The sequence below is a fragment of the Myotis myotis genome, unplaced genomic scaffold (assembly GCF_014108235.1).
Source record: "Myotis myotis isolate mMyoMyo1 unplaced genomic scaffold, mMyoMyo1.p scaffold_m19_p_16, whole genome shotgun sequence".
Classification (NCBI taxonomy): domain Eukaryota; kingdom Metazoa; phylum Chordata; class Mammalia; order Chiroptera; family Vespertilionidae; genus Myotis; species Myotis myotis.
This window is the reverse complement of record NW_023416320.1, coordinates 17,700,064-17,720,931: the sequence shown is the minus strand read 5'-3', so window position 1 is coordinate 17,720,931 and position 20,868 is coordinate 17,700,064. Positions and strand designations below refer to the sequence as shown.

Below are 20,868 nucleotides of genomic sequence, written 5' to 3'. Positions count from 1 at the left end.
GCGGCGCCCTGGGATTTGCGCGCACATACGCACCCCGCAGGGGAGCGGCGAGCCCGGCGGGGCCACCCAGCACTCCACGCTCAGACCTGGGGGCCAACAGCCTAAGGCTGTCCACTCCTTTTTCCGTGAGTCTCGCCCCTTTCCCCCTTGCCCTCTTTCCTTACCTTATCTTTCTTACTAATTTTTCAAAAATTCTGGACCTGTATATTTTCATGGCCTGTCTGCTGTGATTATTAATCCACCCCAGTTGGGCCTGAAAGTCCAACTAACACACAAACCTCACACATTTCCCCCTTTACATTCAAATAAGTTCCTGCTATTCCCCATTAATGGACAATCACACTAGTATTACTGATGTCCCCAAAACCATGTCTCGTGCTCTAGAGACTTCAACTCACAATAATCTCAAAAGGACCATTACCATTACCATTACCATTACCATTACCATTACCATTACCATTACCATTATTACTACTGCTGTTGCTATTATTAGCCCCACGAAGGTACAGAAGGTTAAGCTGCCTAAGGCCATGCACCTAAGTGTAGTCTGAGGACTCAAAAAGTGACTCCAGAGCCAGTGCTCTTGTCCTCTCCACTGCCCCCAATTCCGCAGAATTCTAGTGAGGTCCTGTGATGCTTATGACACACTTACATATAAAAAAAATATATTGTTTATCTGAAATTCAAATTTAACTAAGCAGCCCATATTTTTATGTATTAAATCTGACAAGTCTAGCTAGGAGGGAAAACAGAAGAAATGAAAAGAGAACTCTAAAATAAGTAAGTGAAATTGGGTCCTTACATTTTATTTTTTAAAACATGTTTTTATTGAGAGAGGAAGGGAGAGGGACAAAAGAGAGAGAGAGAGAGACATCAATGAGAAATATCAATTGGCTGCCTGCTGCTGGGGGTCTAGCGGGCTCCCCAGGCATGTGCCCTGACCAGGAATGCAACTGTGATCTCGCGGTGCAAGGGTTAGCGCTTAACTACTGAACCACACTAGCCGGGCTTGGGTCCTTACATTTTAATAAATAATATTAGGAGTTTATATCTGTCTCACTGGGGTTATGAAAATAATTTTGTTAGGTCTGGGTAATTACACTCAACTAATGATTTTTTGCAAACTGACTTCCAGCGTCACCTCTACTGAAAATAGTGTCTGCAAGGGTACCACAGGCCTTCCTTCTCCTGGAACTCTGTAGCATGTGACACTGGTAACATCTTCCTTGAAATTCCATTCCTCTGAATAGTCTTGGGTTTCTTCCTTCCTCTCCAATCACTTGTAGCTCATACAGGGGGTCCCCCAAAAATGTATACACACTCTAACTGCTGGTAGCTCCATTTTGAAAATGAACTGTAGTTTAATAAGCGCTGCCTTTATAATTATTCAAAGTGTGTGTATGCATTTTTTAGGACACTCTGTATTTTTTCTCTTCCATCTCTTCCTGGGAACTGGCATTCCTGCAGGGTCTCTTCCCTTATTCCCTCCTCTCTCTGAAAGCAGGCCAGTGAGCAGAAAATCAGCTAGTTCAAAGGCAATTTGTCAATTAATTATTTGCAAATATACAAAATTTAGAGATGGTAATGTTGTCTAACAATATTTAGCAGCCTTACCAAGAATAATTTAGCAGTATCAACAAAATAGCTATGAAATGTGTAAAGTGTATATGTCGATATCAATATCCAAAATAAAATTTCATGTGGGAATTTTTATATATAATTGTTTGGCTAATTTTAGTTCCTTTCTGATCTAAGTTAATTCATTTCAAATTGAAGTCAGATTAAGTTAACCTAAATTAAATTTTGGATGCTTTCACTAAAAAGTAATTTAAATGCAGTTTCATTCAAAATTCTGATTTTCTCAGATTCTTTTTGAGTTTATAAATTAAAATAAAATGTAATAGGCTACATGATTCTAAAAATTAAAAATTATTTAGTATTAAAAAGTAGAAAATGTCATTCAAAAGTATTATGAAAGAAATCAGAAGTAGATGAAAAATCCTATCCTGTTAAAGCTTATAAATATTTGTTAAACTACAGTCATTTAATTTGCAAATTGGTCATTCAGTAAATTGATCATTTGGTTAATTATCTTTAGGAAAGTTGGTATTTCAGCAAATTAGCCTCAATTTCTTATAAAGAGAAGAACTGTAATTTGCATATATAGATTTTCATTCAACTCTTGTGGAATGAATGAGCATCTCTCTCTAAATAGTGCTTATTTGTACAATATATCAATTTCCTGAAAGAGATCACACATGTGAGATTTTTAATCTTGAATTATTAACAGAAGTGTATGTGATAATGTGCAAATAAATAATTATAACTGGATGGAAATTTATATAAACAAAAGGTCAACTTGGAACCAAAGAAAGTGGTTATGTAGTTTACATAATGATTTAAATTGTATTGACCTCACCCCTATGTACATAGCAGCACAATTTATAATAGCTTCTAAGATCTGGAAACAGCCCAAGTGCCCATCAATAGATCAGTGGCTAAAAAAAAGCGGTGGTACATTTACACCATGGAATACTAAGCAGCAGTAAAAAAGAAGGATCTCTTACCCTTTGAGACAGCGTGGAGGGACTTGGAAAGTATTATGCTAAGTGAAATAAGTCAGAGAAAGACAAGTATCACATGATCTCACTCATATGTAGAATCTAATGAGCAAACTAAACTGTTGAACAAAATAGATCCAGAAACATAGAAGCATGGAACAGATTGTTGAATATCAGAGGGAATGCGAGGGTGGGTGCGTGAGTGGGTCATTAGGAAGAGAGCAACCAAAGAACTTGTATGCATATATGCATAACCCATGGAGACAGACAATAGGGTGGTGAAGGCCTGAGGCGGGGGCAAGGGAGGGCTATAAGGGGTTAATGGGAGAAGAAAGGGGACACATGTAATACTTTCAACAATGAAGATTTAGAAATAAATAAATAAATAAATAAATAAATAAATAAATAAATAAATAAATAAATAGTACTTATCTTCAGAGTCTTAAAAACTTGAACATTTATCATGGAACATGGAAATGGGGAAACATGAAGGGATAATCCTGGTCACTAAACCCCATGTTTCTTTTGTAAGTTAAAAAAAAAAAAAACCTAGCTCTAACAAAGCCTTGCCTGTAGGGCCATCAGCTTCGCGGACATGTGACCTGTGTACTCTCCTAGGATCCCATGCTTGTTTCAATGCTCGGCTGTCACCATCTTGAAATTCTTAATACTTTTTGAATGAGAGAAGGCCCATTCTCATTTTGCTTGGGATCTCACAATTAAGTAGCTGGACCTGCCTGTCTTTATGGTGAAAAAAGAGAGATTTGAACCTGTTGACCCCTCAATTTAAAAGCAATAAGAAAGTGGTAAGAAGTTAGTAGGAACTCCTGCAGAACTACAAGGAATAAGGAATTCACTTAACTTGGAAAATGAGCTGTGTGCTGGAGCCTGACTTTGAATCTAGGCCTAATTGTGATAGAGACGGCAAACAAAATGAGGTGCCACAAGATAATAGTTTGCCTTCAACAAATATTCAATATCCTGGCATTAAGAATATGACAGCATTTTTTAAAAAATCCCTGACCTTGTGGAACTTATATTCTTAATGGAGACAGATAATGAACATGATAAATGAGTAAAATATATAGTATGTCAGAAAGTAAATAAATAAATAAACATAAAGCAATATCACCCAAAGAGGGTGGCTAGCCTAAGACAAACACAGGACAATAAAGTCAGACCTTGGATTAGAACCCTGGTCCCCAGACTCCTAGTCACACAATCCTTTCCTATGTCACTACTGAAGTAGGAAATGAATGGCCATACATAATCACAGTATAATCACAGGTATATACTGCCCTGATAAGAGTATGCAAAAGGGCCCAGCCGGGTGTGGCTCAGCGGTTGGGGGTCGACCCAGGAACCAAGAGGTCACCGGTTCGATTCCCGGTCAGGACATATGCCTGGTTTAGGGCTTGATCCCCAGTAGGGGGTGTGCAGGAGGCAGCCGATCAATGATTCTCTCTCTCATCATTGATGTTTCTATCTCGCTCTCTCTCTCTCTCTCTCTCTCTCTCTCTCCCTCTCTGAAATCAATAAAAATACATTTAAAAAAAAAAAAAGAGTATGCAAAAGGAAGGAAGGAAGGAAAAGAAAGGGAGAGAGAAAGAAAGAGAGAAGGAAATGCTAGAAAGAAAAATAAATAAAGCAAAGACTATAATGTGGTGTGTATGTGTGGAGTGTGATGAAGTTTTAGATAAGATGACCAGGAAGTTGTCATGGAGATAAATTATGAATAAAGAAAGTCTGAAAGGAGTCTTCAGCCAGGTATACATCTGGGAGAAGTGCATTCTGGCACCTGGAAAAACAAATGCCAATGCCGGCAGGAGGAAGTGTGCCTGGTGTGTGAAGAACAGGGAAGCCAGAGTGGCCACAGTGAACAAGTAGGTGGTGAAAGATGTGAGGACAGAGAAGTAATGGGCGGTGGGGCAGATCATGAGGGATCATAGGCGTGGCGCAGAGGGAGATGAGAATCGACTGCAGAATCCTGAGCTGAAATGTGACCTGGTCCAACGTAAATTTTCAGAGAAACACCCAGCTGCTGTTTTGTTCCTCTGAATATGTGGCTGAACCCAGTTAAAGCCTCTATAGGAACTTTTAAGGTTCTGGCAGGTAGATGTAGAAATCTGCTCTTCTTGCAGTCACACAAGACAAGCCTCCGGCTTATTAAGCCTTGCCACCTACCAATCTAGAGTGTATGAGGGTTCAGTTTCAGATTTCACCTGAGAAATTCCCAAGGTTGTGAGCCAACATAAAGGTATGGAGGTTTTCATGTCACATGTTTTGATATATTGTGGAAGTATCAAAATATCTACCATTTTGAAACAAGCAATGGAGGAATGGACAGCCTCACCGTTTCCCATAGAGTACGTGCCTGGAAGAATTCCTATTTTGTGAGTCTCTTTTTGAAACTACCAAGGTTGTTGACATATTAGAAATGGTAAAAAGTTGTTCTATGGCTCTGTTTTTTATTATTATTATATATTTTATTGATTTTTTACAGAGAGGAAGGGAGAGGGATAGAGAGTCAGAAACATCAATGAGAGAGAAACATCAATCAGCTGCCTCCTGCACACCCCCTACTGGGGATGTGCCCACAACCAAGGTACATGCCCTTGACCGGAATCAAACCTGGGACCCTTCAGTCCACAGGCCGATTATCCACTGAGCCAAACTGGTTAGGGTGCTCTGTGTTTTATTTTTTAATAGTATATTTCCAAATAAAATTTTAATTGAAAAATAAAAGCATTATACTCTGGGGATCAAATCCACAACCTAGGAAGGTGCCTGGATTGGGAGTTGAGCCCAGACCTTTTGGTATATGGGAGGACGCTCCAACCAACTGAGCCACCCGATCAGGGGTGACCTTTACTTCTTTTGAAAATGGTAATTTGAAAAATTTCATGTCTGTTTGCAAAAGTATTTATATACCCTCCCCTTAGATCACATTTTCTATCCTTTCTCTCCATACTTAGTATATGTATTTGTTGTTGTTCAACCATATAATAGTTACAGGGTGGCACTTACCCCATAATAGAACTTCTACATGGAACAAAGTCTTTCTCCTTGAATACAAACAGAACATCAGGAAATTTAAAATGCTGATACTATAGTCCTTGATTAAAATTTTCCAACTGTCTCAAATACAGGGGGCCTTGACTTACAAGTTTAATTCGTTCCGTGATGGAGCTCGTAACTCAAATTACTCGTATGTCAAATTATTAAAGTGAACGAGTGAGACACGTGATGCTGGGCTGATGTTGTGGCATTCACTGTGATGTTCGCTGCGCCAACTAGCGGTGGGGTATCTGAAGCTGGCTCATAACCCGAATTTTAGCTCGCAACTCAAAGCAAAAAATCGGCTGAGAGAGACGGCTAGTATCTCGAAAAACTTGTTAGTCAGGACACTCGTAAGTCAAGGCCCCACTGCATGTTCTTAATAGTTGTGTTTAGTTTACTTATCAAGGATGACACATTGCTTTAAATATTATCTCTTTATTCTTTTTTAATTTAGACAGTTCTCAAGCTAACCCTTTTTTTTGTTGTTGTTGTTGCTTTCTAGTCTTTCATGACATTAGCACTTTTATAAGGCCCTGCCAATTGTTTTTCAGAATGCTGTGGTTGTTATTTTAGAATGGGACTCATCAGAAGGCTTGTATCATTTTCTTCCACAAGTTCAGGCGACCAGGTGCAGGCCTAGAGTGAGCCCTCAGGGTAGGGAGGTTTAAGCAGGAATATATATTACTAGGTGTGTGGGGGGAAGGAGTGAAGAAAGGACAAGTTGAGGGTAATTGTAAGGAAGTTCTAATCATAAACCACCAAATCTAAATAGGTAAGGTAGGAAGCAGGAATAGGAGGGAAGGAAGGGACAGATAATGATAGAGGGGTCAGTAGTTGACTGGAGATCTCTACAGAGTCTTTATAAAGTGAAAAAAAATTGTGTAAGAAATATAGAAAATGCAGCTGGGCAGGGGATACATCTGTGCTTTTTACTATGTCTGCTGAAAGCCCAATGTTTTATGGAGGGGGTAAAATGTGGGAGCGAGGTCCCATACACAAAACTATTTTATGAGCACTATTGGTAGGAGAGAAGTACATAAGGACTTATGATGTCCTTGACCATAACGTAGACTTTATGTCATACTTCCTAAGAAGAGCGTCCATAATTCTCATATGTTATTACCCTCCTAGCATCCCTGGAAGACAGGAGTTGTGTGGTTGATAGGCAACGGTCTATGGTGACTAAAGAAGTCATTAAGCACATTACTGGTACAACAGTTGAGAACCAGTGCACTTGCTCACAAATTATTTTTGCCAGACTTAATGCTCCTCAAGTCACACAATGTGCACCTCTACCTAAGTCACCTGCACATCAGGTGGGCTGTGGTTTCACTGACATCTCTATTGCAATTACTCTGTGCTTCTTACCCTGTCAAACTCGTACAGCAGCTATCTAGGAAGGATAAATTCTCAAAGGTGTGCCCTCAACAAGTAATTTTGGAATGAGAAGGTACACAGTAACTGAAAGCCATTTATCTTCTCTTCATTCTGGTGATCCCAGGCACAAAGCCAAAGCATTTATGGATGTGCTAAGTACTGGCACCAGCGCTTGTACTCAAAACTATTTCCTGAGCAACATTATACCCTGCGCAGAGATTCTGTCTGCTTTCATTTATAGCCTTTCCTCACCATTGTCATCATAAGCCAACATTCATTGAATGTCCACACGATTTGGGCACTATATAACGCTATATTTATACTCTTAAACACACACACACAGTGACATAGTGTAAAAAAGGAAAACATGAATATTATTCCTTTAAGAGGGCATTGTATGAAAGGGGAGCATAATGACAAGGAACTAGACACTGGAAATTATTTTATTTCACTTTTTATTAAGAATTTACTCCGCTTTTTTTGATAAAGTAACTGAAATAGAAATATTTCAGTCACGGTGTACGCTATTTAAATCGACTGGCTTCCTGCATTAGTGAATTGGCTTTGGAAAGTGGTTCCAGTAAAACAATATCTGCATCTCACTGTAGCTTCACCTTAATTTATAACAGCAGCACGTTCTGAGGTCCTCACAATTAAGTTTTAATTCAATAACGCCTGTTGGGATGACCCATTTCCTTTACAGAGCCCCAGAGAGGTTGAAAATACAGTCTTCAAGTGCCCCCTGGTGGCTGACAAGCAGAATAACCAAGTACGTATAATTTAGAGTCTGGAATAAACAGGCAGGCACATGCCAAATTTCTTTCCCTCATCTCATTTATTCATTCATTCATTTAAAACATTTTTATCAAGATTTACCTGTTATTCACTTAAGATCAAAGTCAAATGTATCAAAAAGATAAATAGGATCAAAAGATAAACTCCTCTATGACATGAACTGTTTATAGTAAGTAGAATGTGGGTGAAAATGAGTAGTTTCAATCCTCCCTGCTAAGTGCTATTATAGTGGTATTTATTAAATTCCAATCAAGTAATGTTGGTCATCTTTATTTTTGTAGTAATTCTCCTGGTAATTAATATTATCTACAAATTCCTGAAAAATAAAAGCAGCTATTTTCCACATAAGTGTAATTTATATAACTATACAAATCTAGAATACACATAGTAAATACATATTTTTAGAGTTCTTTCTAGTAGTAAAACTAATCCATATTGATTTTTATGAATAACCATATTACTTTTTATGACTACCCTATTCATGGTATTTACAGTTTTAAAATTATTTTAATTCTTGCCAGGTCAGCATTATCAGATCTAAGATGCAGATGAGGACACTGAGGCAGAAGAGGCAGTCTTACCTGATAATTCAGTGTCATAGGTGAGACTAGAACTTGAATTGTTTTATTGCGCTTGTTCGTTTTCTTGGTGGATTCATCCTATGACCTTGTGTGGTTTCTAATGGTAAATATGTGGGGTTTTATGAAGTCACTGAGTAACATGAGATAGCGATTTACAAGAAGGGTTAAAACACAAACGCACACATTGGATCACTTCCAACATCAGCTACCTAGCAGCTGTCACAATTCTCTTGAGTTGGATGGAGCCTTTTATCAAGTTATGAAAAGTCCCCTATCTAATTACCAGTCCCCAGCATCACTCAGGCCCTAGCTTGGCACTGTTCAACCAAATGATACACTTGTAATGCCAAAGCAAAGTGAATACCTAAATAATTTAGTTGGGTCTTCTAATCCTAATAATAAAAAAAAGCTTATCATAACCCTAATTAGTATTTTACTCACCCAATGCAGGCACGTAACAATAAATCTCCTATTGAATTTCCAACACTGAGAATGAAAGGTTGCAAGATTTTTAAAGAATGTATTCTTGGTTAACATGAATCAATGATGTGAGTCAAGATGTTCACACAGTTGGTTTATTTGAAAGATAGCAATGGTTCTAGATGCAAACTACAAGACATTTAGAAGATGCCCCCCCAAAACCACCTAGAGATGGTGGGGGGAATTCTTGGCACTATCATTTTAAAGCTATGCTCTTTAGTATTTTCAATTGCTGTAAAGTATTTTCAATTCAATTATTTTTGTTCCATCTCAGAATATTTTTGCAACTTTTCCTTTTCTCATATTTTGTTCTTAACTATTAAATAGCATTGCTATGAGCAATTTTTGGTTTGCTTTTATATACAATACTATAAAACAAGAACTACCAGTTGTTTTTAACATTTCCTCTGTATCATGTTTCTTTTTTGATAAAGGGTAGCAGAATGATGAATATAACTATCATTTAACTTTAGATCATTGCTTTATGAGATGAAACAAAAAACTCTTTGGGGGTAGGTTTTGTGATTGTGTGTGTGTGCGTGTCTTAGGTTCAACATTTTACAAAATTAAGCCCAGTTGGTTCCAAGACTACACTTAAAATATAAATCATCAAACAGTAAAATTGTACCTCTGGAATCTGAACCAAAAATTAATGTGAAGCCTTTCCTCAAATATACTCAATTGTATTTTTACTTTCTTTTGTGCTTCTATGTTCATTCACTAGTTCATTCATTTCTTATTTTGTTCACCCAAAAAATAAGTATGAGAGAGAGAGAGAGAGAGAGAGAGAGAGAGAGAAGTTCCCTCCCCTCTAGGAGATGCATGCATGCAAAAGTTCTAAAACTATTGTATTGAAATTATGCACAGGTGTTTCTGATAGAAAAGCAGCATTGGGAAATGTAAATCCAAATAGAAATGCCAAGTAAGAGATAAAAGGGCTTTCTAGCTTGATGGACTTTCAGCTGTATTTGAGGATAAACATATTTTGGGGAACTCCTTAGAGAAATTAGTAAACGCCTGATCAAGCGGGCATAGGTGCTATGGCTGAGTGTAACTTTTACCCTGCAAACCAGGAAAAACCATTGAAGTTTCAAGGGGAATAAACTGACCAAGCTTGAACTTTCGTAAGGTCACTTAGGCAACTGTGGAAGATACTGGAGGGTGCATGGAGAACTAGAGCAAAGAGACATCAGATGCCTACTGCACTAAGTTGGGCTTGAACTAAGGCAGTTAAGAGGGCAGGGAGGGGACACCTGACAACCTTGCCACTCAAAGTGGTCCCAATCAGCAGCATAAGCATTGACCGGGTTTGTCAGAAATACACTCTTGTGCAACACCTCTTACCTTCTCAATCAGTATTTTAACAAGCTCCTGAGGTAATATGTATGCCTGGGAGGTACTATTCACATTAAGGAATACAGTAGGGGTAGTTACTAGAAGGGAAAAAGTCACTATCTTAGGTGTGGTCAGTTTGAGGTGTTCGTGGAACATCCAAGGAAGCTGATCCATAGCAGATGGGCATATGGGCATGGAGGCTGGGTTGAAGTCTGGTTTGGTGATGCAATTTACAATTTATTGACCTGTTAGTATTTGAAGTCATGGTCCGACCTGTATCCTGGGATTTTCCCAGGAAAAGCGTATCATTAGTCAGGCAGAGGGCCCATGAGCAAGCCCTAAGAAAAACCATTATTTCCAGTCCCATACAGCAAGAGGTACTCCACGAGAAACAGAAGGAACTTCCAGTGGTAGGAATAAACACTGTGAGGAGTGGGAGGAAAAGTCCCAGTGGCAGGATTCTCAACATTCTCAGTTTCCAGCAGAGGTCACATAAGTACAGACAAGAGTCCATTGGATTTGGCCATCTTGATGTCAGAGTAAAGCTATGGGTGCAGATTATTTCCCATTAAGTTCTTCCTTGACCTTAGTATGTGGGGATGTAATTTAGAGTTTCTGTTTTCAAAGTTCAGATGAGTAGATATGTGAGAGGAGCTTGGTATGAAGCCAGTTTGCAAATGTTCTCTCTTCCAATAGGATGGTAAATTCTTTGAGGAATAAGGAAGGCACATAAAGATGAGTAAGACTCAGTCCTAACTCCCAGAGTTTATAACAAATAAGACAACTGTAGTACAAGATGGGACATGTATTATAAAATAGTATAGGGATTCAGAGAAACACACCATATCTAGACAATCAGAAGAGGCAGCTTATTTCTCCTCAGTTGTTAGCACAGAAACATGTACATACTTAACAAACTATATTATTTGATGACTTTCTCTCAACAAATCTGGTGCATTGTTGAAAAGTCCCATTTATTCCAAGATCCAAGGAAACTTCAAACTCATTCATGAGATATTTATTAAAATAACACATTTAGGGGAAAAAAAATCAATACAATGTATACATCATTACCGAAAACTGTATACCATCATACAAAAACGGATTTTATTTTGGGAAAGCGATTCCTAATTTATGGCAAGTTTTACTTTCAGAAATAAGACCACAAAACAACACAATCTAATTCAATCTTAAAGGCTGGCATGCTGAGCAAGGAATGTTCTTATTCTTTGTAGAAGCTCCTTCTTTACACTGTCAGGTACCAGGGCTGAAATATAAAAATAAAAATATAAGAGTAAGAAGAGTCCAATGAATATATGCCAATTTTAGGTTTGATGTTTTATTCAGGATGACCGATCCAAAATTTATAATCCATTTTATAGATACCCGCATGAGCTTTAATAACAAATTAGATAAACATCTGAAAAAAATAAAGTATATTTTCATTTATTATTTGAGTGAAATAACGAAATACACTGAACACAGAGAAGAAAACATGGGAAAATTCTTTAAAAGAAGTGAAAAACGGCCTTTTTAAAACACAGAGGCTATAACAGATTGATAAATTTAATTCAAGTGCAACAGCAACTTAATAAGCTGGGTCAAAATCACTGTAAACAAAGGCAAAAGACAAAAACTGGGAAATCACTTTTAAAGAAATGGGCTAATCTCTCTACTCTAAAATTTCTTCAATTTGGTAAGATCAGCAGGCTGTTAGAAAAATGAGCACAGGCGATGAAGAAAAGGAGAAACACACAGTTCTTGAACATAAGAGGGGATAAACCTTACAAGAGAAATGAAAATTAAAACCACATTCAGATAACATGTTTTACCAATCAGATTGGCTAAAATCCAAAGGTTAATAATATACTGTGTTGGCAAGACTGAGGGAAAAACTAGCACTCACATATTAGCTGGTGGGAGTATAAACTGTTCCAACATTTTTTGGAAGGTAATTCGACAATATTTTATAGAAATAAATGCATATACTCTCTGACTCAGCAAAGATGCAAAACCACAACAGTGGTTACATTTCCTATATTTTTACTTTCTGAATTTGAACCATGTGACTGTACTATCTATTTGGAGTATTAAAACCCTCCCCCCCCCCCCAAAAAAAAAAAAAAAAACGAAAAGGAAAAAAAAAAGCCCCCCTCTTGGAAATTTTATTATTAAATATCAATAAATCTACATTACTGTTCCTTTTCTAATTGCCTAATAAATAAGGGCAATAGAGAATTAACTAACACGTCTAACACTATGTGCTTGCATTCAGAGGAAATGGAAAGCTTCAGATATAGTTAAATATTTCTATAAGAATTTCAGAAATAAGTACACAAATCAGATGAGACAGATACTCCTCTATAAATAGTTTAGTTTCAGCCTGTCTAGAAATAGAGACTACATGGTTAATTCAAATCCACTGGAACTGTGATCAATATGTATATTAAACATACTTTTAGGTGATGAAGAACAGATCAGCTGCCTTGGGGGTAGGGATAGGGCGTGAATGAATACAAAAGTATCGCTTGAAGGGAGTATTGGGTATATGAATTCATACATGTGTATAAAATTCACAGAATTGCACACTAAAACGGTCAATTTTACTGTATATTTAAAAAAGTAAAATGCTTCTACTCTTCACAATAAAGAAGACTAAGAGAACAGATTTATTTTCACTTCTCTTTTCTTTATTTACTCATTCTCTAGCAGGGGAGCTACAAAGAACTGATATGTCCAAGATACCAGTGTTCGAGGAGGAGCAAAGGACAATTTCTACCCTGTATAACCGGTTCCTAAGTAATGTTAACAAATTAGGCATAAATTACTGAAGGAAAACAGAAAACAAGTTTAGGGAAAATTATTTTAAAATGTAAATTCATGGGGGGAACAATATGTTGGTTTATTTTTCTTTCTCTGAGATATGTGTAAAGAAAAGGTCAGGTTTTTGTAGCTGTAACTAGGCCAAAAGGTATGATGGAAAGAACCAAGGGATTCCTAGCTCCTTTCTAACAGGTAAGCAGTTTGGGGAATGAGTAGTTTCTAAGAATAATTTGCAAACATATTTACTTATTTACATTTAAATTATTTTTAGTATTTTTGTGTGAGAAAACAATAGGTCATCTAATTTACCTGGTTTCACTTAAACTTTCTCAAAGTAAATGGGGAAAAAAATGTAGGTCCATCTAAGATAAGAATATAATGTAGTTTCCTGACACTATTACATAACGTCGATGTTAACATACTTCCTTTCTTTCCTTTGCCTTCTGTAAACAAGGCATTAAAGGGAGAAATTAGGTGGTTGCAGGATGAATCTTAATTATGGATTACCCTGAATATGAAGTTATGGTGCTACTACATTCTTAATTAGACATTCAAGAAGACAGAGCTTTGTTTATTTTTAATAAGCAAAGTGATAGCAGAGCAATGACTCACGGACCGGAGTAAAACTTTGAATTATTAAATATTAAGTGAAGTCAGGCCATATTTAATAGTTAATAATCGTAGCTTCAGGTATATTTACCTCTACAAGATCCCATATTTTAAAAAATATCTTTCTTACCAGTCATGTCAATTTCTTTGTATACTGTTTCAGAGTGCAAAACATTTTACACCTCTTATCTCATGTTACTCAAAATCATGCTAGGGAGGCAGTGAGACAATTATAATTGTTCCCAATGAGAGAACATCAACTCTCCAAATAATTTTGGAAAAGTTGTTTTTCTTTGTAGGAAGAAAGAAAAGCTGAACCAGCATGACAGAAAAAAATCATGTCTTTAGCACACGTTTCCTTTCACACAATTTGTATTCCTTACCTCTGCCTTTTGGTGTGATTTCAGCCACCAAGTCATCAACAGTAACGTGTTCTAGTCCTTTTTCTTTAATTACCTCTTATGCAAAAGCAAAAAACAAATCATATCATTTAAAATCATTATCTGTAAGAAAGATTTTCATAGAGGAAGGGTTAAGATCATGTTTTTAGAGTACAGATTGGTCTTTAAAAAAAAAAAAGAGGACACTTCTTTTTTAATGAATATTTAGTTCAACTTTAAACACATTAAGTATTCACCAGATAATATCATAAAAGCCTGTTCATCTCTCAGCTAAATAACTTTAGCTTAACAAATATAGCACAGAATGAATTTGAACTATAAGGTCAAATCTAACAGTTATAAAAAGCTAGAAATTCATAACTGCACAGATCTTATTTCACTGTTATCTCTTAAATGTGTGGAGGGGGATAAGCTATTATTTGTGTCCAATTTAAAATTTCATAGCCCAAAGTGAAAATACAAAGCTCCTTTGCTCCTTTCTCTTCTCTGGACTGGGCCAAAAGAAACAAGAGGGAAAGTAGTTAATGTTTACTGAACCCCTACTGTGTGCTGGATGCTTTATATTAGTGAATATTCACAATAATGAAATGGGCTGGGCATTTTTCCCACTTCTCAGATGAGGCAACTGAAGCATAAAGATTAAATAACTCATCCAAACATGAGTTGAAATACAGCTCTAGTCTTTTATCAGTGAAGATCTGTATGACCTCAAAGTCTACGCTTTTACTGATTTGTCATAATTAGTTAATGTTATGGTCACTATTATCATTACTTGTAGAAACCATTTCAATACAATGGGAAATCATTAAAATAACCAAAATGCTATTATCCTAAAAGCTGAGCCAGAGCGGAGGCTCGTCATAGTGACATGTGTAACCTGTCTAATGGAATCATCCTCAACATTAAGCAATTTAACAAGCCCCCATTCTACATTTAAAAAAATAAGTATAATTCTCTAAGAGCTTTTGAATTTTTCAAAATAACACTGTCAAAGACAAGAGAGATAATTCCTAAATGTCTAACAACCATAAAGTACTCAGTTGGTTAATTAAAACATATTAGGAATAAGGAATGTTTCATTTTGAACGGGCACACTGAAAAGGTGAGATGCCACATTTTAAAGCCATAGAAAATCCTGCTTCACTTGTTTTAAGAGAAATACACAAAATTTTTTTTTTATAAATTTAGGAATTAGGTCTACATATTATCACAGAGGAGGAAATCATCACTACAAGAGTCAATTTTCCATTTGTTTAAAATTATGTCTGACCACTTATATACCTTTACAATACTGACTGTAATTTTTCTAGTGAACTTCAAACCAACCTAGAGAACAATGGAATTAGCTTATCTTCTAAATGAAACTGATTACCTTTACAGTGTGCCTTCAATTGATCCTTCCAGCCACATTCAATTAATTTAGCTCTCAGCAACTCTTTGAGGCTGTGTAGAAAAAAAAAGTGTTTTCAAATTAAACTACAACAATGTGCAATATCTCAGATAGGAATGTTTGAATCAAAAGTTCAACCCTTCAATTAAAAATTCCCTGCTTGCCAGTCACAAAACTTCAACCATGTCCTGATCCTGGTTCTATCACGAAATAGTTTAAATAGTTCTTTGATCTTGTGGGGACATGGCCTCATTTTCATTACTAGCAAAGTAAAATAAAGCAGATGGGGCACAATACTTCTCAAGAAACTCTACTCTGGCCTTCTTACACCCTGTCTACCTCCCTCCACCAACAGAAATATTGTGGGGCTGTACACCTTTTGGAAGATATTAGTTGAGCTTGGAGCAGCTGCACCTCTGAAATCTTCAAACTCCAAAATCCCTTCCTTGACTACAAATTCTTATCCTTCAATTCTCTTACTTCCCCATTATTTCTCTCTCTAATCTCAAAGATTCCCCTCCCTTTTTCCATTAACCTTCTAAATGATACATCAATTATGAATTTCATGAATCTAACACTTTACCCCCCACATTTTAACAATTCAGTAAATGGCATGCCTATCATAATTTAAATTTTTTAATTGATTTTTAGAGAGAGAGAGGTAGGAAAGGTAGGATGAGAGGGAAGGAGGGAAGGGGGGGGGAGGGGGAGGAGGGGGAGGGAAAGAGGGAGAGGGAGAAAGAGGAAGAGAGAGAGATTTGTTGTTCGATTGATTTAATGCGTTCATTGATTGATTCTTGTATATGCTCTGACGTGGGATCGAACCCGAAACCTTGGCTTATGGGAAGACGCTCCAACCAACCAAGCTACCTGGCCAGGGCCCTATCATAATTTAATTAGCAGGGTTTTGTTTCTTACTGGTTTTTTAAAAAAAGGCGTATATTGCAACTAATGGCATCATGGATGTAATAAAATAGTTTATCAGTACTTTCTGTTCCTTTTCCATACCCACTCTAAAAAATCCTCAGTCTTCAACCTAAATCATCTTATTTCTCAGCTTAAAACATATCATATTCCAAACCAAATTGCTTCTTTCAATATTCCTGTATCTCCACCATGTGGCATTTTCATCTCAATATTTAATCAGGTCATTCAGTCTTCACCGGGCTCAAGCCCAGCTCATGCTCCTCTCCACCCTCAACCTGTTCTGTTCTCCTTGTCACGATGGCAATGCCATGCTTCCAGTCCCTCAGGCTAGAAACCTTGGCAGCGTCCTTCACTGCAACTTTGTTCGCACTACACATCCAACCCATGAGCAAGTCCTACTAGTTCCAGTTCTAAAATAAGTACCTGCACCCATGTTTTGTATCACCTCTGCCCTGTGCAAGCTACCACCTTGTCTTGACTGGACTGTTCCCAAAGCCTCCTAACTTGTTCCCCTGCTTGTTCTCCTTGCATACTTCCGTTCTCTTCCCATTGCTCAAAACTCTCCAGTGGCTTCCTAATTTACCCGGAATAAACTCCAAGTTTTACTACAGCCTAAATGACCCTCCATGATCTGCCCCCTCCCCAGCTGTGCCCTGACTTCTTCTTTCCCTCTTCCAATTTATTCAGTCTCATTAGCTTCCATGTGCTCCTCAAAATGCCAAAAAGCTCCTATCTTGGGACCTTGGCTTTTGGAGTCCCTCCATCTCCCTCATATCCTTCTGATCTCTTCTCAGTGAAGCCCTGTTTTTTCTTTCCAAAATAACATACCTCATTATTCTCTGCTTTGTTTCTCTAGAACTCATCATTACCTGACATATTAGACATTTCTTGTCTGTTTTCCCCCATTAGGATGCAAGTTCCATGAAAGGACAGACTTCAGTTTGTTCACTACGATAACTTCAGCACCTTAACAGGACGTGGCATGTGGTAGAAACTCAGTAACTAAGCTGCATGAAATAAACAAACAAATACGTAGTCCCCTAGGCTCATTACTGGCAATACTATCCTCTCAGTTTCCGAGGGCACCTTTCTAGTTTCCACCTTCTTCCTCATTTCTGATTTTACTTAAAAGACAAAAAACCACAACCTGAGTTTTCCTTTTCATTTTACTGTTTTTCATTTTTAACCCAATGTAATCTTCTGCATTCTGTCTAACGCTTCCAGTCTATGCTCCATTCTGCCAGAATAACATTCCTAAAGTGCAAATGTGATCTAGTCATTCCCTTAAAAAAACCTTTTAATGCCTCCCAACAGCCAAGGATAAAATCAACCACAGATGTTTTTGCAAACCCACCACCCATTTTTCTGTCCTTTTTTTGACAGAAGAAAAACAAAAAAACCTCTACCACTCTCAGTGTAAGAAATCTGGGTAGGGTTCTGGTGATGGACATGTGACCTAGGCAAGGGAGACCATGACTGGCCTATTATCTAAGTGAGATGGTAATCAGGGCAGGTCTTTATTGAAACTATCAGGAGGAAGGTAGTCTGAGCCAGAGGGGTACACATTTTGAACCACTGATCTCTGTAGGGAGAGCCTGCCTGAGAATAAAGCCAACACAGAGGAAAGCAGAGCTGAGAGGCAAAGGAAGATATATTGTTGACAATAACTTCTGAGGCCTGAACCCAGCGGTGCCTGAAGCAATTTTAAGCTCTAGAATTTCAGTTAGAAGAGCTTATGTATTTCCATTGGTTAAGCCAGTTTCTATCAATTTCAACTAAAAAAAAAAAAAGCTGACTTATATAAAATCTACTCCTGTCCACACAGCTTTTACCCTTTACCTCCTCCTAGCTTTAATTCTGCACTTACCCCAGAAGCTGTGATTTTGCACATTGTTCCATCTGCCTAGATTGTTTTCCCTACTTTTTTTGGCTTCAAGAACTGCTAATCCTTCTCCCCCAGCTGAAGTACCTCTTTTAATATTGTGAGATCTTAACTGATTACCTTAACCCGCAGGTGGAATTGAAAGATCTCTCCTGTTCCCTATATATACTTCTTTCACAATTTATCACCCTGTTTCTGGAAGCCTTTCTTGATTCCTCAGCCTCTCCTTGGTGCTCATTTTTCCAAATATTTACTTGGCCAATTAAGAACTAGGCATGATACTGGATATACACTGGTATTTCTGCTGTCAAGTAATTGAGATTATATTGAAGGATACAAACTAGCTAAGTAGGTGGTCACAATACAATGTTCAATGTTCTGATAGACCAGGATACTCAAAAGAAATATTTAAGACTTGAAAGATGAGCTAGACGAGGCTAAAGACTGAGAAAAAGAAAGGAATGTTTCCGATGGTAGGAACAGTACATGCTACTGAGGTTAAGAGAACCTGGCAATGCCCTGGCTGTGGTGGCTCAGCTGGCTGAAGCGTTGTCCCACACATCCAAAGGTCTCAGGTTCAATCCCGGTCTCGGTGCAAGGAGACCGATCAATATTTCTCTGCCCCCTTTCCTTCCTCTCTCTCTAAAATTAATAGAAACATACCCTTGGATGAATATTAAAAAACAGCTTGGTAACTAATACTGGTTCTATTGTGCTGGCTCCCTGTTAAAAAGTGGGTAACATTATGTCTCCAACTGTCGTTATTTAGGAATTTTTTTTTGCTATTTTACAGTCTCTGAGAGTCATTCCTTGTTCATCTTTCTACATCACTCACTTCCCTCTAATTTCTTGCAGTACTGAATAGGCCTGCCTATCGTTTATACATGTTAGGAACTGAAGCTTTTGACAATCTATTTTTCTGTAATTCTTTCCACTGCCATCAGTTTTGTCCCTTCATGTTTCGATTCCTGTAGATACAGTAACTGTAACTTAAAGGCGTTCAATACAATTTACCGTTCTCTTACTTACCGTTCTCTTTCTCCAGTTTCTATCAACTTTTGGTTAATCGCTGCTCTCATCTGCGCATCTTTGTTCATCTTGCTAACCTGAACATCAACACGCATGTTCAGACACAGAGCACTGACAAAGCATTCCCTCCTAACTCCTCTAGGCAAGCACCGCCACACCTTTACCGCGCTACCGGCTGAAGGGGCGATAAATACCAACAATGCGTTAACGACGTCATTACTCTCCATATTGGCGGCATCCCAAGGAGGCACACTGAGAAGCTCCCTGAGCAGCGTCCTCCCCCGGAGGCCCTTTCTTAAAACGAGTCTGGAAGTAGCAAGTACCGTCACATGTACTAGACACACGTATGTGCCTGGTCCGGGGCTAACACATTGTTGTTGCTTTTTTTTTTTTTTTAACTCATTCCACTCCCAGAACCTATTATTTCATAGAAGTATGAGTAACATCATCTGTGTTTTACAGGTGAGGAAACTGAGGCACTGAGACAAGAAAGTCATGAAAAAGTCGGTTTTGCACTCGGGTGGCTTTGACCCCGCCCCCCAAACACTTCCACGGCTCATCACGACAGACTGCGAATCGTTTCTGTTCAAAATTTTGGGGGAAGCCATGCTAGTCTAGGATATGTTGGTGAAAAATGCAATGTCCAGGTTAAGATGTCCTCTCGCGGGGACGCGTCCTGAGTCGCGACAAAAAACCTGCTGTTTGAGTATATTTGTGCTCTTTCTTGATCAAAGGGGGAAACAAACCCCAAAAGAAGTCCTCACTTGGGACATTCTCACTTTCCAGTAAAAACAGCCAGCCCGGACCAAAATGGTGCAGAAAGCAGAGGGAGGCGAGGCTGGGAGGCTTGGAACCAGCCGGCACCTGTCAGTCACTTCAGACCACTTTGCAGCCTGCCATGTGCCCTTCTGGGAAAACTCAGGCTGGAAATTTCTTTCTTTCTTTCTTTTTCAAGTGCAAAGGGAAAAGGAGCGGTTGAGAAAGGACTAGGACATGTTTGCTTTTGCAGCTGGAGGTTCAACATTTTCAAAAAGCCATTCTGAGGTGCAGTCAGGACCATGCCCAGAAGACTGAACTGAATCTCGCCCTGGCCCCTCCAATACGGACAGTGACCTTGGACAAGTCGGTTCCGAAAGACCTCAGTTTTCTCACCGGTGACACAAGGGCGCTAGGGGATCCCTCCCGGTCCAGTCATTCCTGGGGAAAGCAGAACGGGGCGGAGACAGCGGAGAGGCGGGAGGGGAGGAGCCAGAAAACAAAGCGAGGACTGGCTCCCGGCCAACTCCGGTAGCACGCCCAGTCGGAGAGCCCTACAGGCCCGCGAGCGCGGGTCGGGGAAGCGAACGAAAGACAGCACATCGAAAGGAGCCTGGGCCGGGCCCGGGTCCCGGCCCTGAGGACCACGGGCATAGCTCACCACCATCACCGCGGGCGAGGGCCGTCCCTTCCCAGCGACGAAATGACCCTTGCGCTGGCGACCGTTACCTACCACACTCTTCGGCTGCCCGGACTTAGACCCTCAGTAGCTCGGGCGCCTAAGCACACAGAAAGCTAGAACACGCATTTCCGGGGCGGGGCCTCGCCACCCTGCCTATCAGGTGAGAATTTAACCAGCGCG

At 38.7% G+C, this 20,868-nt stretch overlaps 2 protein-coding genes and 1 long non-coding RNA gene across 6 annotated transcripts in view; 2 read left to right on the top strand and 1 right to left on the bottom strand.

Annotated features, from left to right (window-relative positions):
* Positions 1-65: 65 nt before the first annotated feature.
* Positions 66-13,599, top strand: LOC118670732. Of its 2 annotated transcripts, XR_004972467.1 has the most exons (4): positions 66-125; positions 7,702-7,767; positions 8,315-8,394; positions 12,899-13,599. It is a non-coding gene; the product is annotated as an uncharacterized LOC118670732 (long non-coding RNA). The 2 variants fall into 2 exon arrangements; XR_004972466.1 differs by lacking the exon at positions 66-125 and having other exon boundaries at positions 7,692-7,767.
* ENY2 (ENY2 transcription and export complex 2 subunit) lies at positions 10,980-20,839 on the bottom strand. Of its 3 annotated transcripts, none has more exons than XM_036338078.1 (5): positions 20,740-20,839; positions 19,251-19,327; positions 15,395-15,465; positions 14,005-14,079; positions 10,980-11,456 (listed from the first exon to the last, which is right to left on the bottom strand). In XM_036338078.1, the coding sequence occupies exons 2-5, from the start codon at positions 19,316-19,318 to the stop codon at positions 11,380-11,382; spliced, it is 291 nt and encodes a 96-aa protein (XP_036193971.1). In that variant the 5' UTR covers positions 19,319-19,327; positions 20,740-20,839; the 3' UTR covers positions 10,980-11,379. The 3 variants fall into 3 exon arrangements, with proteins under 3 accessions (XP_036193971.1, XP_036193968.1, XP_036193970.1); XM_036338075.1 differs by having other exon boundaries at positions 11,143-11,456; positions 19,251-19,425; positions 20,668-20,806; XM_036338077.1 differs by having other exon boundaries at positions 11,143-11,456; positions 20,668-20,805.
* NUDCD1 (NudC domain containing 1) overlaps positions 20,723-20,868 on the top strand; it is a 54,580-nt gene continuing 54,434 nt past the window's right edge. Inside the window, exon 1 of the mRNA XM_036338074.1 lies at positions 20,723-20,848. The gene's annotated coding sequence lies outside the window, so the exon portion shown is untranslated. The remainder of the gene's footprint in view (positions 20,849-20,868) is intronic.

Bases quoted from the DNA above. Each gene is read 5' to 3' on its own strand.
- ENY2 (XM_036338075.1), bottom strand. From the start codon at position 19,345: ATGCGTGTTGATGTTCAGGTTAGCAAGATGAACAAAGATGCGCAGATG. The intron at 15,466-19,250 runs GTAAGTAAGAGA...TTTTCTACACAG, and splicing joins GAAACTGGAGAAAGAGAACG to CCTCAAAGAGTTGCTGAGAG. The intron at 11,457-14,004 runs GTAAGGAATACA...TTTATATTTCAG, and splicing joins AATCACACCAAAAGGCAGAG to CCCTGGTACCTGACAGTGTA.